Raw genomic sequence first — 22,955 nt, 5'->3', positions numbered from 1 at the left:
GTTAATTTTTAATTATTTAAATCGAATCGATAATTTAAAATACCTATAAGCCTATATCTTTGATGATATTTTGACATATTCCCTGAAAAAGATACATCGATGTTTGATTTAGAATTTCCCTGGAAAACTCATTTTTTGATTGTTTTTCAAGCTTTCTCCACTTCTTTTAGCAAAGATTTCTGGCAAGCAAAAATTTAAATTATTTAAACTAATTTCAATTTGTTTACAAATTTGATTTGAATTTTAATTAAATTATTAAATTTTATTTTAATTAGGTGAAAAAATCCACTTTAAGTTAGTCTTCAAGTCATTTAAATTAAATGGAAATTCTAAGAGTTTAAAATGCTAACAGCCCTATATTTTTAATGATATTTGGATAGAAACATGTTCCCTGGAAAACCTGGTATGGATAAAATGTGGTTTTATTATTATGTATTCATTAAATTGGTGATAATTATTACTGAAAATTAGATTTTTCAAATAATACTAGATAACTTTTACTAAAGAATTCTGGTAAGCAAAAAAAAATTTAGTTATGAGTACTTTTTAAATTTTAATTATTTAGACTTATTACAAATTTATTCTCTGGAAAACCTATGCCCATGTTGGAAGTTCTGGAAAATAACATTTCATTAAATTTGGTTCTATTATTGTGGACTCGTTAAATCTGTCATAATTATTACTAAAAATCATATTTTGCTAATGGTCCTGGATAATTGTAGTGAATAATTCCAGGAGCAAAAATTTAAATTATGACTACTTGTTGAAGTTTAATTGTTTAAACTAATTTAAATTAATTAATCATAAAACTACGAATTTTATTTTAAATTATTCATTTAATTTTAATTTAAATGAGTGTAAAATTAAACTTTAGAGTTAATTTTTAACTGATTTAAATTAAATGAATATCCAAGAATTCAAAATGCTGGTGAATGTAAATGTTTAAATTATTTCCCAGGAATAACTTAAATACTTGATTTTGAATTTTCCTGGAAAACTGAACTTAATTATATGTGGTTTTATTACTAATTCATTCATTAAAATAGTCGTAATTCCACGCACATTTCTACCAAAATTAATTTTTTATAGGCATTAGAGCTTTTATTTTAATTTTCCAGGGATGTAAAATAGTTTTTTAGGTAGTTTAAGTATTTTTTCTTTTTATTCTAGGTATTTAACTAATTTTTTGTTTGTTTTTCTTTCAAGTCTTTCTCGCATTTTTTCTAGGTTTTTAGATTTTCTTAAATTTCTAAATTAGATTTTATAAATGGCCTTGGATAACTCTTACTAGATAATTCTTATTTACTTGTTGAATTTTAATTATCTAAAATAAACTCAAACAATTAATAAATTAATTAACACATTTTATATTAGTAAAATTATTTAATTTTATTACAATAAATAAATAAATTTACTATAAAATAAATAAACTCATTTAAATAAAGTGGATATTTTAAAAATTTGAAATGTTTATAATCATATATTATTTTACCCATGCAGAGTTCAAAATTTAACTGAAAACTGCATTTCATTAAATGAAGTTTAATTATTATTATTATGCATTCATTAAATCAGGTATTATTATTAGTATTATTGAAAATTACATTTTGTAAATGGCCTTGGATAATCTTTACTAAAGAATTCTGGCAGGCAAAAATTTAAATTATTTAAACTAGTCTTAATTAATTAATTATGTATCATATAAGTGACAAATAAAACATTTCAGTTAATTTTTAACTCACTTTAATCAAATGGATATCTTATAAATTTAAAATGCTAATAGCCCCAAATCTTTAATGATATTTGGATAGAAACAGAAAGCCTACGTCTATGTTGAGTACGAAATTTCTCTGGATTTTGCATTCATTAAATCGGTCATAATTATTAGTGGAAATTAAATTTTCCAAATAGCCCTGGATATCTTTTACTAAAGAATTCTGGTGAAGAAAAAAGTTAATTATTACTCTTTATTGATTTATAAATATTTAAACTAATTTAAATTAATCAATAAATTCATTTACGAATTTTATTTTAATTATGTCTACCTGTTAAATTTTAATTAAATTAATTAATAATTTAATTTTTCAATTTCATTAGAAGTGAATTAAAGTATTTTGAAAAAATCTTGGAAATCTTAGGAAAATGTCGTTTTCCACTTGCGTTGCATAAATATTACTAAATTTATTTTTTTTTAATTTAACAATTTTTATAAAATTCTAGCGATCAAAAATAAAATATATCACAACAAGAATATTCTACTTTTTAAATATTAATTAATTGCAGTTACTTTTATTATGTAAGAAATTAATTTTGAAATTCAGGAATTTAAAGATTTATAATATCTTAAGAAAACTGCCATTAAATGTATTTTTTAACTTGCTCTGCTAGAAATAAAAAATCATTAATGAAATGAAGATTATATAAATAGTTTATGAATTCTAGTTAACTAATAAATATATAACACTATAACCCTAATCTTATAACCCTAACCTTATATCTTATCCATAATGTTGTTTTATATTTGCTTGACTAGGAAAAAAATAGCAGAGGATAATTTTTAATAAAAATTAATATTTGCAAATACCAGTCAAAATCTTTTACTAAAATATTCTGAAAAGCAATATTAAAAATATTGAATCATGAAAAATATTAATATCAGTAGTAATATCCTATTCTCAAAATGAACCTCTCTGACATATCGCATGCAGGGATATCTCTGCATGAGCTGGCTGATTATATTTTCAGACTTTATTATTAAAAATTTTATATTGTTAAGGCAGATTCATATTAAGGAGTATATGCTATTTTATTATGAAATAAGATTATTATTCGAGATATTAATTTCTGGAAAAAATGTGCGTTATGCGGAGAATCTCGAACTAGTGTTTTCAAGCATCATGGACAGGCTATTATTCATTAATCAATCAATAAATCATTATGCCTTTATACAAACTGTTCTTACAAAAGTCTCAAAACTATTGTTTATTTGGTTTTAATTTAAAAGTCATATAACTTGACCTAATTCTATGACGTGGTAAATATATATTATAATATAAATTCTGTTGATATCTTTCCCTATGTGTTTTCCCAACAAAAAAAACATATATGAGCAATCAATCAAGCCATATCAGATTTAAAATTGGCTATCTGAAGAAAAGGAAAACGAATGGAAATTACTTTTAAATCTTACTTTTTGATGTCTTTTATATCTAACAAAAAGACGCCATACAAAAAACACTATAAAGGATTTTTTAGCAGGAGAATTAAAGATAGGCCCAAAAAGATGTTTTCATGATATTTTTATTAATGCAAATATGCGTTAAATATTTAAAATGTGGTTTGTAGAAGAGATCTGAAAAAATATGTTAATCGTACGTCTTCTCGAGTTTTACATTTATTTTTACATTTATTTAAGATTCTTATTTAATTCGTCATTAAGGCTCAGGTTTGTATAAAATAATATTTTTTTCCATTGTTAGATATTTTGAAAACTACAAATTATCAAAACGTCGTGTTCTATAAAAACAAAGACAATGTCAGTTCGACTACCTGTTTCTACATTATCATTGTCTACCACTTTCAAAAAAAATAAAAATACAAATTATCGAGATAAAGAACATTATACAAATTTACCTTTTTTCAATCTTAAAAACTATACAATCCTGCAGTTTCTATTTAAAAAGACGATTACTTTTGACCATTTTTTGACCGTCCTTTGTTACTATTTATTAAATAATATGCAAACACACTTCTATAAAGAATCAAAAGAAAATTTAGTATTAAAAACCTCCATACAGAAAAAAATAAAATATCTTAATTGATCCTGCCATGCTGTCAATATTTTCCTGTTCATAGTTTCCCTACAGTCTCCGACGCAGTTGCAAAAGAATCACTTTGTACATAAATTATTTTATTATTACTTTTATCATAAATAACTACCTGATATTCGTAATCAATTACGCCAACATGCCTTGTAGTAAGGGGTACTTCCACTACCAAATCTCCTGCATAATGCTTTGAAGACACAGAATCTGTATTTATTTTGCATTTGCTGTCCAACAGAGCAGTATCGTTAGCCCAAAATACTTGCAAGTAACGATTGTGCACATCCCTAAAATAAATAAAATAAACAGTTTTAACCCTTACTTCTCAATAAACGTATGTTTATACGTATATATGTTTATATATGTAAACGGTATGTTTATAAAATCACGAGCAAAGAACAAAATAAACTTTGTTTTAACTTCGGTGAGCGAAACTGCCTTAAATTATTCGTATAATTACGTGGTTATAGCTCATTGAAAGGAACTAACTTAATCGAAAATTGAGCAAGTTGCTAGCGAGAACTCAATTAACTTCCTATTTAAAGTGAGTGAAATTATAAGCGTAATGGTATTTTTGAGTAATCTGCAAACAATTCGCTCAATTGCCTTTGATTAGACCTTAAAACTAACCTTTTGAGTGAAAACTAATTAGCTATTTATTGGCCAATTAAAATGAGCAAAAAATTAAAAAGTGGTTTTATTTTTTTCCAGCTGCTATACATGTCTGGCAACAGAAATGCCTAAGCAAAACTTTAAGTTGAAGAGAGAACAACAATTATTCACCGATTCTCCATAGATAAATTATAAGAGGAACGCTATCATTCAAATATATTTTTCAGGTTCAATGCATTGTTTATTATAAGCTTTCATTTGAATAATTTATTAATAATAATCTGCAGTGAGCATATCTAAAATTAGCTACTTACCGATTAGTTTCAGCTTTAAAATGTAGCCCAGAAAAATTGAGTGATTTATGTGGCAAGGACATATTGAGAGTGCCAAACATGTTGGCCAATTCCGCATAGTCAATCGTTCCATAAGCCAACAATACATCTTCGGGGTAAAACGTTTTACATCTGAAAAGAAACTTATAAACACACGGTGCGAAAAATCCAACTTTGATCTTTGATATTACATTGGCATAATTGAGGTGATACATAGGATAGCGCGTGTATCTAGACCGACTTCTATGAATATAAAGTAAATATGTAAATCAGTTTATAGAACAAAATAGTATACCCGGAAAATATTTGGGATTAAATCCTCTCTTTCGTAAAAGGCGCGGTTTATCCAGTAATTCGAAATTTTATCACATTTAATCAAGTCTAATCTCTTAAGAACATGAGTCAAGTAGAAGAGCTCTGTCGGGCGAAACGTAACGGAATAAAACTACAATCGAGAATATAACGTAACCCAGACTGAAAATTACTTTTAAATAAAATTAGAAAATGTATTTGTCGGTACGATATTAAATTTGATGCTAGATTGTAATAAAAAATCTTTTATATGCAGTTGTAATGTTTTTTGAGTGTCGCACAAAATATAATGCACTGTCCTGGATTTTTTAGGTATTTTGTAAAAAAATAAATAAAAAATTGTCGCACCTCAGTATTATTTAGAGTGAAATAATAATTGGTCTTTAAATCATCTCCAAGTTTGGATGGATTGGAATTATAAGAATTAAATAACAATTCTCGTATGTATAGCATATATAAAGTGAATACACGGTGTCCCATAATTAGTGGACGAAACGCGAACCCTGTATTCTTTGGTCAAAAATAACCTCACTTTTTCCTATAAACATATATCGGCAAACGCCCCCCAAGAGAGCTACGCCCCTTTTAAAGGGATGTTGATGATGGAGGATTCCTGAAGATGGTTTTTTCCACTTATTTTCGAAACGGGTAAATATAAAAATTTTAAATTTTGGTATTCTCCCAATTTTGATATGCTGAATTTACTTGTAATTTCATAATTTTCATTATTTAGTCAGGTGCGTATCATTTAGGGGGTGAGCCTAAAAAAATACTTAAAAAAAAATTAATTGCAAAGTTTTTTGTTTTTTTTTCTTTAAAGTTTAAAAATTTAAAGTTTTTTACGTAAAAAAGTACCTCTTGATCAATAACGCTAGGAATTACCATTTTCGAGAAAAACGCATTTAAAAATAACGCTGCATAGTATTATTATTAACAATTTTTATTTATTAAAACTCAATAGCACGCTTCAAAAGTAAATTGACAAATAAAATTGCAAACAGATAAAAATACTAATTTATTTGAGGCAAATGTTCAAACAAGTTTCCGTTTTCCTGAATGCATAACCTAGATCTTTTTTGAACGTTTTGGGTCGATCGAAGAATTTCAAATCGGTTTTCTCTTATTTGGCCTGCAGCTGCGAGAATTCGCCTCTGAAGCTCTTCTGGAGTATCAATTTCGGTGGCATAAATAATATTGCACATATTACCCCAAAGATAATAATCCAGAGGATTAAGGTCGGGCGATCGTGCAGGCCAGTTTAGTGTCCATCTGCCTGTAAAATTATTGTCCAGCCAGTTTCTTACCTGTCGGCTGTAGTGAGCTTTAACAAGTGGATCTTTTTTGTTGTCGAAATATGAGAAAATCAGATTTTTTGGTTAGTTGTATACAGGGTAGCACAAAAAATTTGTGATAAGTTGTTTACTAAAATAGTGGTGTAAGTGGCGTCTTCTAGAAGTTTGACCATAGAAAGTAACAGAGCCTTGTTTCTCATACTAGAAAACTAAGTTTTATGCCAAAATCTGTCACGCTCCTTAAGCAATAAGGGAAAATAGAAAATAAAATTCTAACTTTGAATTGACCCTCCGATTAATGATGTTATTATGAACTTTTGGACTGAGGTATGTTTGGGTCAGTCCACATATTTTGGTCTGTAGTATCTTAAGTTCCAAAATTTCCCAACCGTTTGCAGAAACCATGTCTAATTCTAAAAATATGTATTTTTGATTTTCTAAATTATCTTTAAAAATAAGAAAGTTATAAACATCGATATATCGCGGTGGCTCGATGACGTCACAATACACAAGATAGGCGTCCGTTTAATTCAGTGAAATTCTTGGCCATTTCGGAGCGATATTCGTTGCGTTTTATGTACTGTGATGTCACTGCAATTTCAGCTTGTCGCATAAGAAATTGGATAAGTTCGTCAGTTGTGAAGATTGTCTATATTTTAAATTAAATAATATTGAAATTACATGATATTTCTGACATAGGAAATTTCCTAATTTCAAAACATTTCGTCTAGGTAGACCTCAAAGTTTTTCTTTATAATTCAGCTATTGCATCGCAATGTTTTAACAAAAAAGGGGTCTTTTAAACAACTCCGTATCTTGGTTTAAAAACCAAGAATACTTTTCTATGAATAACTTTTTTGCCACTATTGCTTGGGAACTAGAGTTTAATGCAATTGATATTAATAAGTGTGTCAGCTATTTGTTCGGTGTTCTCTACTTTAATCTTGAAATGTTTTTTCCAGTTAAGATTTATAAATCACCTCAATTTCGATGTTGGCTTAGTCATCAATTGCAAAAATTCAATATAGAGAAAAAACAGCACATAAAAAAATATTAAACTTAAAAGCGATTACATAGTATTTTCCACATCATCAAAGTAGGTGCAAGTGATAATTGGTATAAATTTTAATATTGCTAAATTTAATCACGATGTATCACAAAATTCAAATCACTTTTGAAAACATATAACCAACTTATAAAGATCAAACTCCTATCCAAGTGATGTTTTTAAAGGCATTGATGGCCTTAAAACTAAATATCATCAGTCTCATTTAAAATTGTGTATGATCCGTAATGATCATTACCCTACATTAGCTATTTTGTCTCTCTTATTGGATATTTTCCCGACTTCTTGAAAACAAGTTTCTTGACTCGATTATATAAAAGTGTGAATAGAAATGATATTTCCAAGGGGTGTAAGCATTCAATCTGATATTTCTAAAATTATTGATAACTTTTTGGGCAAGAAGTCTTCATGCATAGATAAGCAACGTGGTTTTTCTGTACCGTAACTAATTTGTTCACATATCAGCGGTACTTGTTGGACGCCTTTAAAAACTACAGTCAGGTGGGCAGTATTTATACCGACTTTTTGAAGGCATTTGACATAGTACGCAATTGACATCTCATTCAGAAGTTGCGTGCAATGGGTCTGGGTTGGGTTGGGTCTTTTAAAGTGGATTGATGGATTTTTGTCCAATCGTATTAAATTGGTGCGTATAAATAACAGATTTTCTGAATAAATTTATGTCCTTTATGGTGTACCTTAGGACCTATTTTATTAATTAATGATTTTTGTTGTGTTATTCGTCACTCGGAATTTTTATTATTTGCAGATGACCTAGAATTGTATAAAATGATAAAATCCGCAATTGATGCGTAACTTTTACAAGCTGATGTTAATGTGCAAGTGTTTTTTTGTGGTCAGTAAATAATAGTTTGAAGCTTAACATTTAAAAATGCTCTTAAAATAAGGATGACTCGTTCGGATCTACTCGCGTTTTATAAAATAACCAATGGAATTTATTATGGCCCGGGCATTTTAAAAAATGTACTTACATTTAATGGCAATATCAATAATTGATGTAAATATTTTATTTGTTTTCTTTTTTCCAATCACCAGAATGATGAGAGGATTTAATGAACTCAATCTTGACACCTTCGTAGATAATTTATATTAATTCGTTTAAATTAAAACGTTTAAAAATAACGTAAAAATTCTTTATTTACTTGCATTCTGAATAGGAAAAAATCAAATCATCTAATCGACTAATGATTATACATGTAACGAAATTTAAAGGAATTAGTTTTTACAGTAAATAGTCCATTAAAAGCAAATATACTCGGAGAAATAAGGCAATAGATTAACGTTGAAGATGTCTAATTTATCTTTTAAAGGATATTAAAGTCTTTATCTAAGAACTTTTTTTTTCAACTTTATAAATAAAAAACCCATCATTTATTGTACATATCACACTAATTTTAATCTACAATGGCCACGTTTATGCAAAATATACAGTGACCGCCTAAAGTTCCGCATAAATTCGATAAAAATTAGAGACATGATTTTTTGAGAAAACGCTCGGACCCGTCGATTTTTATTTTAAGTTGCGCATTATTTTACATAATGTATACAGGGTGGAACAAAAAAGAAGATATGACGTCATAGGTTATTTTTTTAAATGAAATGCTATATTTTTTATTGCATTTATGAAATATAGGCAAAATTCCAAGCAAGTTTCGTATAACACACCTTATCTCAAAACTCAACTGTTTCAGAAATATTTACATTTAACCAACAAGAAAGCAAGTAAGTACGTCTATTTACAAATTTTATAAACTGTGAAAACTCTTATTATTGTATCAAGTGTTTAAACTGATCCCCACTTACTTCTTGGCAGAAAGCAAGACGGTTTACAAACTCATATAAAAAACTATCAATTATTTCGGGTGATATACGTCTAATTTCATAGCTAATTCTATTTTTGAAATCTTTTACGTTGTTTGGCTCCTCAGTATAAACTTTACTTTTCAGGCATCCCCACAGAAAATTCTCGCAGGGAATTAGGTCTGGTGACTTGGCCGGCCACTCTATTGGCCCTCTTCATCCTATCCATCTTCCTGGGATCACAGTATCCAAGTAATTACGAACATCTCGAAAGAAATGTGGCGGTGCGCCGTCTTGCTGAAACCACAAATTATCTGTCAGGACAGCAGGGTCTTGTTCGTCTGGGTATAAGGGAGCCAAAGCAGGGATAAGGTAAAATTCAAATAGCATTGTCCTGTTAAGTTTTCTTCGAAAAAGTATGGCTCTATTACTTTACTTTCCACGATACCAGCCCAAACATAAATAGATTTACGGTACTGTGTATGAGCCTCAGTTGCCCGGTGTGGGTTTGACACTGACCAGTACCGACAATTTTGCCGATTTACGACACCGTTTAAACAAAAAGTTACTTCATCCGAAAACAAAACTCGAAACACAAACTGACGGTTATTATTGCAAATGTTCATCATTTGCTCGCAAAATTGTTTCTTCGATCAGGATCGTCCTCATTTAATTCGTGTATTAGTCTAATTTTATAAGGGTGGTATTCAATTGCTTTTAAGATGCGTCTTACTGACGTTCCGGCTATATTATTATTATCAACTGAAATTTGTGAAGTTGCATTGTTTGGATTTTCTTCGACGGAGAGCAGAACGTTTAATTTTGTTTGTTCAGAAATTTTTGGGAGACCTGATCTTGGCAAATCCCTAACATGACCTGAAGTTATGAATTTGTGCTCTGTTCTACTAACTGTTGACTGAGAAATAGGATGGTTTGGGTATTTGGCATTAAACAGTTCACTTACTTCTTTTTACGTGCACACACGATCCCCGTTAAATTAGCCATAATTTATTCTGATAAAAACTATTAATTTTCGAACTGACAGTGACATTCGAAAATGGAGATACAAGTGCAACCATGGAAATAGAAATAATTGGCAGTATTTATAACATTATTTTTATTCTCGATTTTACCTTAATTTGTAAATAGACGTACTTATTTGTTTCCTTATTATTTAAATGTAAATATTTCGGAAACAGTTAAGTTTTGAGATAAGGTGTGTTATACGAAACTTGCTTGGAATTTCGCCTATATTTCATAAATGCAGTAAAAAATATAGTATTCCGCTTAAAAAATGACCGATGACGTCATATCTTTTTTTTTGTTCCACCCTGTATACAAAAATTTATGTAAAATAATGCGCAACTTAAAATAAAAATCGACGGGTCCAAGCGTTTTCCCAAAAAATCATGTCTCTAATTTTTATCGAATTTATGCGGAACTTTAGGCGGTCACTTTATAAAATTCAATTTCACAATAAAATTAAATAATTTGTTTGTGATTATTTTCTAGATTTGAATTAACAAACAAACAAAATTATTTAATATATTGGGTAGAATTGTAGATATTTTGATTGTATTTTGAAAATGTTCCGTAAGCCTCAAATATTTATTTTCTTTGATCCACATAGAAAAAAAATTTCAATTTTAATTTTTTTTTCAAAAACTAATAAATTCAAACTTTCAATAATTAGTTCCGGTTCAACTTCAACTGTAGTTGAAGATTAAGGCTCAGTAGGATCCTAACAAATCGTCATTTCATCCATTGTTCTCTATGATAATCAACCTAAAATCTTATTATTTCAATGAAATTATGCTTCTCACGTATAATGAGCGCATGAAACTCAAAAAATATGCTCCTTATCTATAGTAAACTTATTCAGGTAATAAAACAAATATTTAAAAAAAACGGACGAAACTTTTGTCCCTTGTTCGACCTATAATCATAATAAAAAGTATGATGATCATTTTTCTTAAGTATAATGTAACTCATTTACGTCCTGCACTAATGACTTTTAATTAGTTTTTATTATTACGCAAAAACTACTTAATTTAGACGATATACATTAAGATAACCTAATTTTTTCAAATTAACTTACGTAACATTATGGTGTTCGCCATTTTTTCCATAAATCACATCGGCCACAAATAATTGCTTATCATCATACTTGGGTGTTTTTAATTTATAACCGAATTCTAACGCATTTTCCACTGGCAGTTTTAAGTTAGCATCGTTATGGTATTGTTCGCCGTTCCACTCGATCGTAGCATTTCCTGACATTTCCCGCTTGTTTTCCAAGGAAACCTAAAAATATATAGTTGCGAAAATCTTTAGGAATCGCTTCGAATTTGTTACGTTTTTCGGCTGTTTTGATTTTTCCTATAAAAGCGGATAAAAGGCCCAAACAGATTGCATGTCGGATTTTGTTAAAATTTATTGCCATTATAAATTATAAAAGGTCGTTTTTTTTTTAAATTACCTCTCCCCATAGTCCATATTTCCTGATAGGATACGTGCTTCGGTATTTTACTAGATAGTCAACAAATTTCAGTCCAGTCGTGTATGATAAGTCGCCAAACAGACTATGAGTCTCTTTAAAGTCATTAGGGATTTTAATGTGCCCCTCTAAGCTTATATTGCTCTTATTTGGTAACTTTAATGAAGCATTTGCACCCGCCCTAAAGTAATTTAATGAGTTAATATATCAGTACAATGTAAAATAACTTACTCCCATAGCCGATCGATTTTCAGGTCTCCTCCAGTTTTCACGTCAACGAATGACTTATCTGGGTTTTGGTAAAACATTTCCAATTGAGACGAGCTGACATAAATAGGATTTTTGTAGTTTCCGACAGCTTTTAGGATCATGTTTTCTAAGTAGAGCCAAGTCAGCTCGATATCAGCACTACCTTCAGCTTGCGTTATCTTGAAATATCCTTTAGCCTGTTTTACTAAATCTTTATCCCTAAAAATATTTTAATTAAATTAAATTTTGACGAATTAAACATTCCAACTCAAGAGCTTAAACTAGATAAACAAATCATTTTGTCGGAAGCAAACGAGTAATTCTAAAAATATTTTTTAATTAAGTTCCAAAGTACTTTCACGGCATTCAAAACATTATCTTTTTATAAATGTCAAGCTCAATGGTATAAAGGGGCAAAAAGCTTGGCAACAATCCATTTTTCTGACACAAGATAAACATTGTCCCGTTTTAAGCGCTCGGGGCATTATCTTTACAACACAGTAATTGGAGTTGTGAAATTGAGGTAAACTTGCAACAAAGTGTAATACAATATTCGAAAAAGCTTTCACACTAAATAAAAAATAATTTATCACCATAAAGTAAATGCCAAGTAAATTTTATTTATGATGGGCCACAGGTATCACTTTAAGTTTGTCCCTTTTCCTTAACCACTGGAGGCTAATATATTGAGGTTTATGACAAATAAGCCCCTTTTAACTGGATCACATACTAAGTAAAATATCACATAGTGGAACAATTAAAATTCATCAATTCATAAGATTATTTATCTTCAATTGTTTTCAAATGGAAAAATAATTAAAAAATTTGCATAGACACGCCAGCGAAGGGATCGCTTTTCATTAAAAACTGAAACAATGGCCTGTTGTGCATTTATCATATTGGAAAAAATTGATTTTTTACCGCACTTGCAAAGAATATTAATGGGTTGAATTTCATTAAAAATGGGCTCAAAAATGAAAATCATAAGATATTATTCCTCTCCCCGGTGTTAAGAATTCATTATCGCAATCTGTTTGCTTAATGCCTACCGAAACATTCTAAATCTTACCTATAAATAAGTCCGAATAATGGATGTTCCAGTTTAGGAATATTCGTAGAGGCTTCCAGCTCTATAAAAGTCCCATTAATTTCAGTTTTTGCTGTTCCATGAAGGGTTACTTTTTGTTCTGGATTAGGAGGATCAACCTGGAAATATTAATTTACAATTTTGTTTTATTTAGTGAATGTGAATTAGGTTTTTGGGTTCAGTTTAAAGTGATTATGAAGTTAATGACTTTATACAGTCTAAGAATATTCATGAAAAATTTAACAAACACGCTATGAATGTTTCGAAATATTTTACATTCCAAGAACATTCTCTTGAGGTCTCTAAATAAATTTTGTCTTGCCAGTTCAAATTTCTGAATATATGTATAAATGAGAATTCGACTTTTCCACTATTTTCTATATCATCATTCTATTTTCTTAATATTATTTGAACCGCCTGCAAATAGTATTTTTCTCCTTTAATTTGTCAAACTATCTCCGAAAAACATGAATTTATTCCCATACTCTTTTAATTTTTAGACTAAGATAGGCATGTACAAATGAGAATTCTACTTTTCCACCTTTTTCTATATCATCGTTTAATTTTTTATTAGTGTTTGAATCGCTTCCAAATAGTGTTTTTCTCTTTTAATTTGTCAAATTATATCCGAATAACATCATTTTATTCCTATACTCTCCTAATTTTTAGACTGAGATAGGGATATATAAATGAGAATTTCACGTTTCCACTATTTTTTATTACATCGTTATATTTTCTTAATAGTGTTTGAATCGCCTCTAAATAGTGTTTTTCTCCTTTAATTTGTCTAGTTATATACGAAAAACATCACTTTATTCCCATACTCTTCTAATTTTTAGACTGAGATAGGGATATATAAATGAGAATGTCACTTTTCCATTTTTTTCTATATCATCGTTTCATTTTTTATTAGTGTTTGAATCGCTTCCAAATAGTATTTTTCTCTTCTAATTTGTCAAATTATATCCGAATAACATCATTTTATTCCTATACTTTCCTAATTTTTAGACTGAGATAGAGATATATAAATGAGAATTTCACTTTTCCATTATTTTTTATATCATCGTTGTATTTTCTTAATAGTGTTTAAATCGCCTGTAAATAGCGTTTTTCTCCTTTAATTTGTCCAGTTATATACGAAAACCATCACTTCATTTCCATACTCTTCTAATTTTTAGACTGAGATAGGGATATATAAATGAGAATTCGACTTTTCCACCTTTTCCTGTATCACCGTTTCATTTTCTTATTAGTGTTTAAATCGCCTGCAAATAGTGTTTTCTTTCTTTAATTTATCAAACTATCCCCGAAAAACATCATTTTATTCTCATACTCTTCTAATTTTGAGACTGAGATAGGGATGTATAACTGAGAATTCGACTTTTCTACCGATTTTCTATATCATCGTTTCATTTTTTAAAAAGTGTTTGGATCGCTTGGACACACCTGAAGACGAGATTTGCATCTTTATTGCAATTTAAATAAAATATTGTTCGTTAAATGTGAATTGCTTTATTAGGAGCTTTTGTGGTAGCCTATATTATAACCTTGTAAAGCCCTTAACTTTCTTTTTATTTATATCATTGTTGCTGCCCTTTTCACCAAATGTCTCTAGGGCCAAAATAGGCCAAGATAAAAGACCAGGTTTAAATAAAATTATCAAAGGATCTTTTGGAGATTTGGAGAATGCCAAAGTTTCTATCAATATGTTTGTGTTATCTAGAGTGAGTCAACAGTGTTGTTCTTAGTTTTCTGCTATTTGTCATATACATTAGTGATCTTCCAAATGTTGAACATTTAAAACCTATTCTTTTGGTTGACAATGCATGACAATATTATCCAGTGTTTCGCTTCTGATCCTGGGTAAGACATAATAGCTCATAGCAATAAAAATTAATAAATATGAAAAAAGAGAGCTTAAAGACAACATATGTTCTATTTTCTTAACGACCAGTTCGTCAGCTACCGTCGTAATTGTGTGTTGACGTAATGAATTGATTTATTGATCTTTAAACTAGACTTACGTCAATCTTTATTATTGACTATAGAGATTCATAACTATAACCAAGACGATTAATTTAAAGTAACTTTTAAAAAGTATACTCGAAAATATATTACCTGTAAATAAATCTCCCAATTAAGCTTACTGTGTCCTGTGGCATTGCCACTAAATCTGGCCAATCTGTTAGCGAAACCAAGCGAGCCAACTAATGTATAACAAGACAACAAGAAATGACAAAGAAATAACAAAGAATGTTAAGTCATTTTATGCTTCTCCCAGGCGATTGAGGAAGTAATAAAAATGAATTCTCAACTGCAAGAAATAAGACCGACTGTGCCGCTGTATATAAAAAAACCGCAGTGTATTTTTTTCAAGCAGTTGAAAAAAAAATCCTTAACTACCCGCACTCAATAAGAGAGAATGTTGAATCATATTGTGTTTCCTCTAGGCAGTTGATAAAAAAATTAAAATAATTGTTCAACTGCAAAAGATGAAAGCAAACTGTAGCTTCATTCATTTTATATTTCTTCCAGGAAGTTGAAAAAAAACTCAAACTGCTTGGAATAAATAAGAGAAAATGTTGAGTTATTTTATGTTTCTTCCACGCAGTTGATAAATAAATGAAAATATTTTTTCAACTGCAAAAAATGAAAGCTAGAGTTGGTTAGTTTTATATTTCTTCCAGGATGTTGAGAACAAATATTCGACTGACTGGGATAAATAGGAGAGAATACTCTTTCTTCCTGTGTTTTTTTTAGGCAGTTGATAAAGAAATAAACATATGTTTTCGACTGCAAAAAATTAAAAGCGACAGCTGATTCATTTTACATTTCTTTCACGAAATTGAAAGATAAGTAAAAACCTTATCTGCCTGGAAGAAATAAGAAAGAATTTTAAGTCATACTATATTTCTTTTTCCAGGCTGTTGAGCAAGTAATAAAAATGTATTCTCAACTGCAAGAAATAAGACTGACAGTTGATTCGCTGTGTATTTTTGTCAGACAGTTTAGAGTGAGTCAACAGTGTTGTTCTTAGTTTTCTGCTATTTGTCATATACATTAGTGATCTTCCAAATGTTGAACATATAAAACCTATTCTTTTGGTTGACAATGCATGACAATATTATCCAGTGTTTTGCTTCTGATCCTGGGTTAGACATAATAGCTCATAGCAAATTAAAATATTAAAATATGAAAAAAGAGAGCTTAAAGACAACGCATGCTCTATTTTCTTAACGACCAGTTCGTCAGCTACCGTCGTAATAGTGTGTTGACGTAATGAGTTGATTTATTGATCTTTAAACTAGACTTACGTCAATCTTTATTATTGACTATAAAGATTCTTAACTATAACCAATACAATTAATTTAAAGTAACTTCTAAAAAGTATACTCGAAAATATATTACCTGTAAATAAATCTCCCAATTAAGCTTACTGTGTCCTGTGGCATTGCCACTAAATCTGGCCAATCTGTTAGCGAAACCAAGCGAGCCAACTAATGTATAACCCTTTAAAGTAGGCTCGAGATTGTATTGAAAAGTTGAAGTAGGGCCATTATCGTTTGGCGTTAAAGTGATTAAAACTTTTACGGGTAAACTTCCCATAAGATCCGCGTCTCCATTTATATTGAATACTTTCTCGGTGACTAATAGGGTGCCATTGAGAGTGCGGTGGGCGTTTGACGGAATAATGTGGCATTGAACATTTATTGGGATACTGAAATTTAAAAAAAAAACCTTATAGCTTATTATATTGATTTTTATATACACTGGCCCTAAAATAACGTTTTTAAAGAAAAATAATACCATAGCCATTTAAGTTATGCATTAATAAAAGTTAAAAATTAACCTAATATTGTGGCACTTTAGGCGTAATAAACCTTTTAAGGGAATGGGATATATTCAGACCCTAATAAGTTCTTTGTTCAGCATATGGGTTAAAAAACACCCTTGACTATACGGGCCTTAAGGGGTCAAGTAAAAAGGCCTGAGCCAGATATAAAGATTCGTATCTTTCAAACTTATTGGTCGCCCTTAATGGGTTTTTAGCTCAAATGAAATAACTGACGCGGTTTTATTTTATGTAATCTCTTTTTTTTTTAGATTATTTACGTAGGAAATCGCTTGGAACTTAAATAGGGATTAATTATTTCATGAAAGAAAAAACTGAAATATTATTATTATTGGATCATTATGTCAATTTAGTTGATGATTTTTCATAAATATGATCGGCTGATTATGGCTTATGTGAATTAAAATATAGTTTTTTATTATTAATTAAGACATAACATTTTAATATTATATAATAATTTAATAATGAGTCGTAATTACAATTACCACGATGATAATTTTATTAAAGAATAATTTTTTAAGCCATGGCTCTATAAGTCATTATTGTCATTATAATTTTGTCTTGTCATAATCAGTAGACAATTTTTTTTTTAATTTTTTGAAAAAAAAAATATTCAGGAGAGGCACTTTCTGAATAATTTTTTTTTCTTGGAAAATCATGATCCAATCTAAACAAAATGTTGGTTTGAGTCACTGAATGAATCATGCTTCGTTCTGATCTAACAGACAAAGAAATAGCTGTTAAAATTTCATAATGAAGTCTTAACATGCGAGAAGTATAATAAACATAGGCGTCTTAATTAGATTTCGTCAGTGTTGAAACTATACTTACACTTTTCCACTAAATTTAATCAAAGAGCTCACAGTCAAAAGGTTGTTTTCAAAAGTTGAGTTTACTTTACCCTCAATGGGATTAACCTGCAAGTACGAGGACAAAGTTGTTCTTACGTCCGTAGATAAGAAATCCACGGCGGCCTTAGTGTTCTCGAGTCCCGTGAACGGAGTTTCGAGTTCTAATGTGCTCCTAAACTGATTTACTCCTTTCAAAAGCCAAGAACTTCTGAAATATATCTGCAAATATAGGAAGGCTTTTATTATTTTATACGTGCTAGGAAGAAGAAACGAAAGATAAAATGCCATTGAACGATGTAATTAAAAAGTGTATTTAAGGTGCAGATGTTCGAGTAGGGAAATAATAACATTTCTAGGCTAGTAGTGTTTAACTTACTTCCGATTGTAGTTTTTCTGGTACGTTTAGGCGAGCTTCAACGAAGTTATCATTAAGGGATGTCCTTTTGGTAAGTCTCAATAGGGATCTTGGCACTGTTATGATTGCCGTTTGAAACTTCAGGTCTGAAGTTAATTCTAGCCATCCCTCTTCGATCTGAAACAGTTATATGAAAAATTTAGTAATGATATTGATTTCAGACACAAAATAAAATAAGAGAATCACATTGGTTGTTAGATATGGGGCTGAAAATGTATGAAAAGTAGATGGATATTATTATTGATTAATCACTAAGATTTAAAAGCATTTTGGGCTCTAGGTATAAATAAGAAAGAAGGCCGAGTCATTTTGTTTTTCTTCCAGGCAAGTGATAAAGAAATGAAAATGTTTTTTCAATTGCAAAAAATAGGAATCATAGTTGATTTATTTTGTGTTTCTTCCAGGCAGTTGATAAAGAAATTAAAATATTTTTTCAACTGCAAAAAATGAAAGCTACAGTTGGTTAATTTTATATTTCTTCCAGGATGTTAAGAACAAATATTCAACTGGATAAATAAGAGAGAATACTGTTTTATTTTATGTTTTTTGGAGGCAGTTTATGAGGAAAAAAAAACCGCAACTACCAGGAATCAATAGGAGAGATTGTTGAATAATTTTGTGTTTCTCCCAGATAGTTGATAAAGAAATAAACATGTGCTTTTAACTGCAAAAGCCAAAGTTGATTTATTTAATATGTCTTCCTGGCAGTTGAAAAAAGAAGAAAACTATAACTGCCTGAAATAAATCAGAGAGAATGTTCAGACATTTTGTATTTTTTCCAAGCAGTTGAAAACGAATAAAAATCTTAATTCCCGGAAATTAATAAGATAGATTGTTGACTAATTTTGTATTTCTTTTAAGCTGTTGATAAAGAGATAAAAATGTTTTTTTCAAATGCAAAAAAAAAGATACAGTTGATTCATTTTATATTTCTTTCAGGCAGTTGAAAAAAAAAGAAAATTTTAACAACCTGAAATAAATAAAAGGGAATGTTAACTCATTTTGTGTTTCTTCCAGGCAGTTAATAAAGTAATAAAGATGTGTTCTTTGTTAAAAGTGAAAGTCACAGTTGATTTATTTTGTATTTCTTCCAGACAGTTGACAAAAAAATACTTCAACATCCTAGGCTAAAAACGAGAGTATGTTGAGTGTGATAAAGAAACAAAATTCTCAGCTGCTCGCACTAAATAAGAGAGAACGTTGAGTCAATTTGAGTTTCTCCCAAGCAGTTGATAAAGAAATTTAAATGTTGTTTCAACTGAAAAAAAGTAAAGCCACACTTAATGCATTTTATATTTTCTCCAGAAATTAAAAAAAAAATTAAACTGCCTAGGCTAAATAAAAGAGTATGTTGAGTCATTTTGTATCATCAAGACAAGCGACAAAGAAACAAAATTCTCAGCTGTCTAGATTAAATAAGAAAAAATGTTGAGTAATTTTGTGTTTCTTTTAAGCAGTTGATAAGAAAATGAAAACGTTTTAACTACAAAAAAATCAGGTCACAGTTAATTCATTTAATATTTCTTCCAGGCAGTTAAAAAAGAAATAAAAACCTCAACATGCCAAATAATTGGCCAGAATGATAAAACATTTTGTGTTCCTTTTAAGCAGTTGATAAAGAAATAAACATATGTTTTTAACTGCAAAAAATGAGAGCCATAGTCGATTCGCTTTGTATTTCTCCCAGGCAGTTGATGAACAAATATACATATGTTCTCAACTGCAAAAAATAGGAGCCGCAGTTGGTTTATCTTGTATTTTTTCAAGGTGATAATTAAAAAGTGCCTCACATTCATTTAAATTATGCATTAGATTAGAAAAATATAGGAATAACCAAATATTTACCATGACATCTTTAACTTCCAACATGTACACCTTTAATTGATATTACGATTACTTTTTACCTAAATGTTTAATTGATCTTATAGATATAGTGAAAATAATATACAAAGTGTTAAATAATACATAAAATCTAGTGAAAAATAAAGCTACATCGAATCCACTTAAGTTATGCATGCTATAAAAAAATTGAAACTTAAATAAAGAAGAATGTAAGAAAATGTATACTATATATTTATTCATAATAAATAAGCGATTTAAGACTTAAACTTTGCGAATGATTAAATTTTCCTACTATATGGAAATTTAATCTTTTTTTTAAAGATTTAATATTATATTTAATAATAACAATAACAAAAAAAGTCCAATATTGACATTAAAAATATGATCCGCCCCACATGTTATCCCCGGCAAGTTTATCCGTTTTCCTTTCCCCAACTTCCAATTTATTTTGAAAACACACTTTTATTTTATCAATAGTCCACGGGATCAGGGTTGAAATCTTATTCAATTTAAATCGGGGCGATATCTCAGTTTTTGAAGCGCATCCGTGACTAGCTATATTTTATTCCTGTGTTGTTAGTTATCACTCCAGACACTTGAGTTGGTATATTATGGCTCCCTAAGGGTCCGTTCTTTGCCGCAGTTTTGGTTCGATTGTCTGCCAGGAATGACACCGTTCACTACACCGCATTTTCGGCTCATTCTGTTTCTCGCATTTCGCTTTTAATTTATTACTTAAGTTTTCCGTTTACTTAATGACTTTGATAAAAAAAAATTGTGGAAAAGAAAAAATATCCAGTGTATCTCGAGGGATATTGAGAGTAGCTTCAGTAGCGTACAATATTTGTAAAAATGTTTATTACACACTGCATATGTTGTGGCTGCTGAATTACTGTTCTGAATTCAATTTAAATATCTTCAAAAGTGTCTGTTTTATTAAATAAGATTTATGTTAGTATGTCAATTAATAGCAAATATCTTTCTAAACAAAAATGGTTATAGATGTACTTTTCGAATTAAAAATAAAAGAGTTATAAGTATTTTATTTCTGTACGTAACTCTCAATTTAAATGTAAATTCTACATTACACAAGAAATTTTTTAATAAATCCGAGGATCTATTGTCATTTTTCACCTTTTAACCAAGCATTAATTTAATTTTGCTACTGGAGTGAACAGTTTTTACAGAAGTAAGAACTAAATTTATTTGAACAATTGAAAATTTTTAAGTCAAATTATAGGACTTTATTAAATATTATCAAACGTACACTGTTATTTATTATTTATTTAAATGTAGCGTCGGAAGACTGGGGTTTTATAGCAATAATAGTTTTTGGTTTTGCATTAAAACAAACGCTTAAAGAACATGATTTTTCAATAATTACTATTAACATTTATTAAACTATTACAGCTTGTGCTCCTAAAATAATCAATTAAATTCTGGAAAAATCATAATAATCAGTAAAACGTCCATGAATTATTTCAAAATTATTGTAAATTATAAATCATATTTATGTAAATACCATCACAAATTTTCATTTTATTACGAATAAAGCCAATCATCAGAAATTGTTTATTTGACAAACTCAATTACTATGGTTAGATATCAAATTTTGAAACAACTAGAATCATATTTGGACCAAATTCTAAATTAACATATAAACAATATTCTCTTATTACCCCATTTAAAATCAAAATTATTGACAAAATTGTTTTTATTTTACTATTTTTACCCACGTATACATTTAAAAAAAGTTAAACGGAAGAATTGTTTTCTTATTGGTAAAACATACAACTCCGGGTTGGTAATTAGCAGTCTTGGAGTTCCGTAAATTATTACAAAACTTTTTTATTTAATGGCTAAAACCGATAGCAGAATATAAACTTCCGGAATTTTTTAGGGATTCGGATAATAAATGAGCTTAGTTTACGAGACTCCTTATATAATATCGATGTTACCTAAGATAATATTATTGAATATTACAGGCACTAGATTTAATGTTTATGTAAACTTTTATTTACTTTCGATCGTATCGTAATTAGTTTATTAAAAATGCAATTTTAGGAAAAAGTTATTTGATTTACTTTCTGTAAAATATTTTATGGAAAATAACGGAAATTATATTTAAAAAAATTCAAACTTATGCATGTTAGTAAATTGAAAGAAAATGGAACATGACTGGATGATCCATTCACCCTTAGCTGCAACTCTATTTTTTTTAAATATTAGCCTGATACCTAAAACCCAATTAAATGAACACAAAAAAAAACAAAACAGGACTTATCATATTTTTCCAGAATAAAATATGATAAAAAGTCCAAATAATTTTCCAAGGCATTTTGCCGCCAAACCATACTGAATAATAAAGCAATTCAATTTAAAAGTCAAGCCGTATATTTAATTTCTTACTTCCGTGGTGGCGTCCAGAGATATATCACTTCTATTTGTTGTGAATAATAGCTTCGTGCGATAAAAATTCTCCTCGGTTTCAAAAGCCCCAAACAATTTCAAGTTTGGAAAAGCTTTAAACGGGGTATTTACTTCTAGGGTAACGTTGTAAATTCTTTCGTCAATATCTTGCCGGTTTACGTTGTATTCCGCGAGAATGCTTGCCTAAAAATGATCATTTTGCATATATAATCAAAACTTCAGTATTAAATCAATTTAAACTTACTTTAGTAGGTAATGTATTATTCAAATAATACAGCCCCAAATTGAACAAATAACGTTTGCTTTCCACAAATCGCAGCTTAAAATCTGACTTGATTTCTTTTAAGTTTTTATAGGGGGTGGTTATCCTTAAATAGTTGCTCATAGCTAAAATATCCTAAAAATGAACATTTTTATCACAATAAACTTGAAAAGCAGTTAGCCGTAAATATCCTGTTTATGCAATTTAAAC

The 22,955-nt window shown here is 29.2% G+C and overlaps 1 protein-coding gene across 1 annotated transcript in view; it reads right to left on the bottom strand.

Moving 5' to 3' along the window:
* LOC126748627 (apolipophorins) overlaps positions 1-22,955 on the bottom strand; it is a 159,640-nt gene that overhangs the window by 54,169 nt on the left and 82,516 nt on the right. The window contains exons 24-34 of the mRNA XM_050457977.1: positions 22,728-22,880; positions 22,463-22,666; positions 18,173-18,328; positions 17,777-18,015; positions 16,501-16,810; positions 13,075-13,211; positions 11,988-12,224; positions 11,739-11,937; positions 11,358-11,563; positions 4,751-4,900; positions 3,940-4,111 (exon numbers count right to left, since the gene is read on the bottom strand). Coding sequence (XP_050313934.1) covers positions 3,940-4,111; positions 4,751-4,900; positions 11,358-11,563; positions 11,739-11,937; positions 11,988-12,224; positions 13,075-13,211; positions 16,501-16,810; positions 17,777-18,015; positions 18,173-18,328; positions 22,463-22,666; positions 22,728-22,880 — 2,163 coding nt within the window. The remainder of the gene's footprint in view (positions 1-3,939; positions 4,112-4,750; positions 4,901-11,357; positions 11,564-11,738; positions 11,938-11,987; positions 12,225-13,074; positions 13,212-16,500; positions 16,811-17,776; positions 18,016-18,172; positions 18,329-22,462; positions 22,667-22,727; positions 22,881-22,955) is intronic.

This window comes from Anthonomus grandis, chromosome 22, assembly GCF_022605725.1.
Source record: "Anthonomus grandis grandis chromosome 22, icAntGran1.3, whole genome shotgun sequence".
Lineage (NCBI taxonomy): Eukaryota > Metazoa > Arthropoda > Insecta > Coleoptera > Curculionidae > Anthonomus > Anthonomus grandis.
Note: the sequence above shows the minus strand (reverse complement) of the source record. Positions and strands in the feature narration are given on the sequence as shown.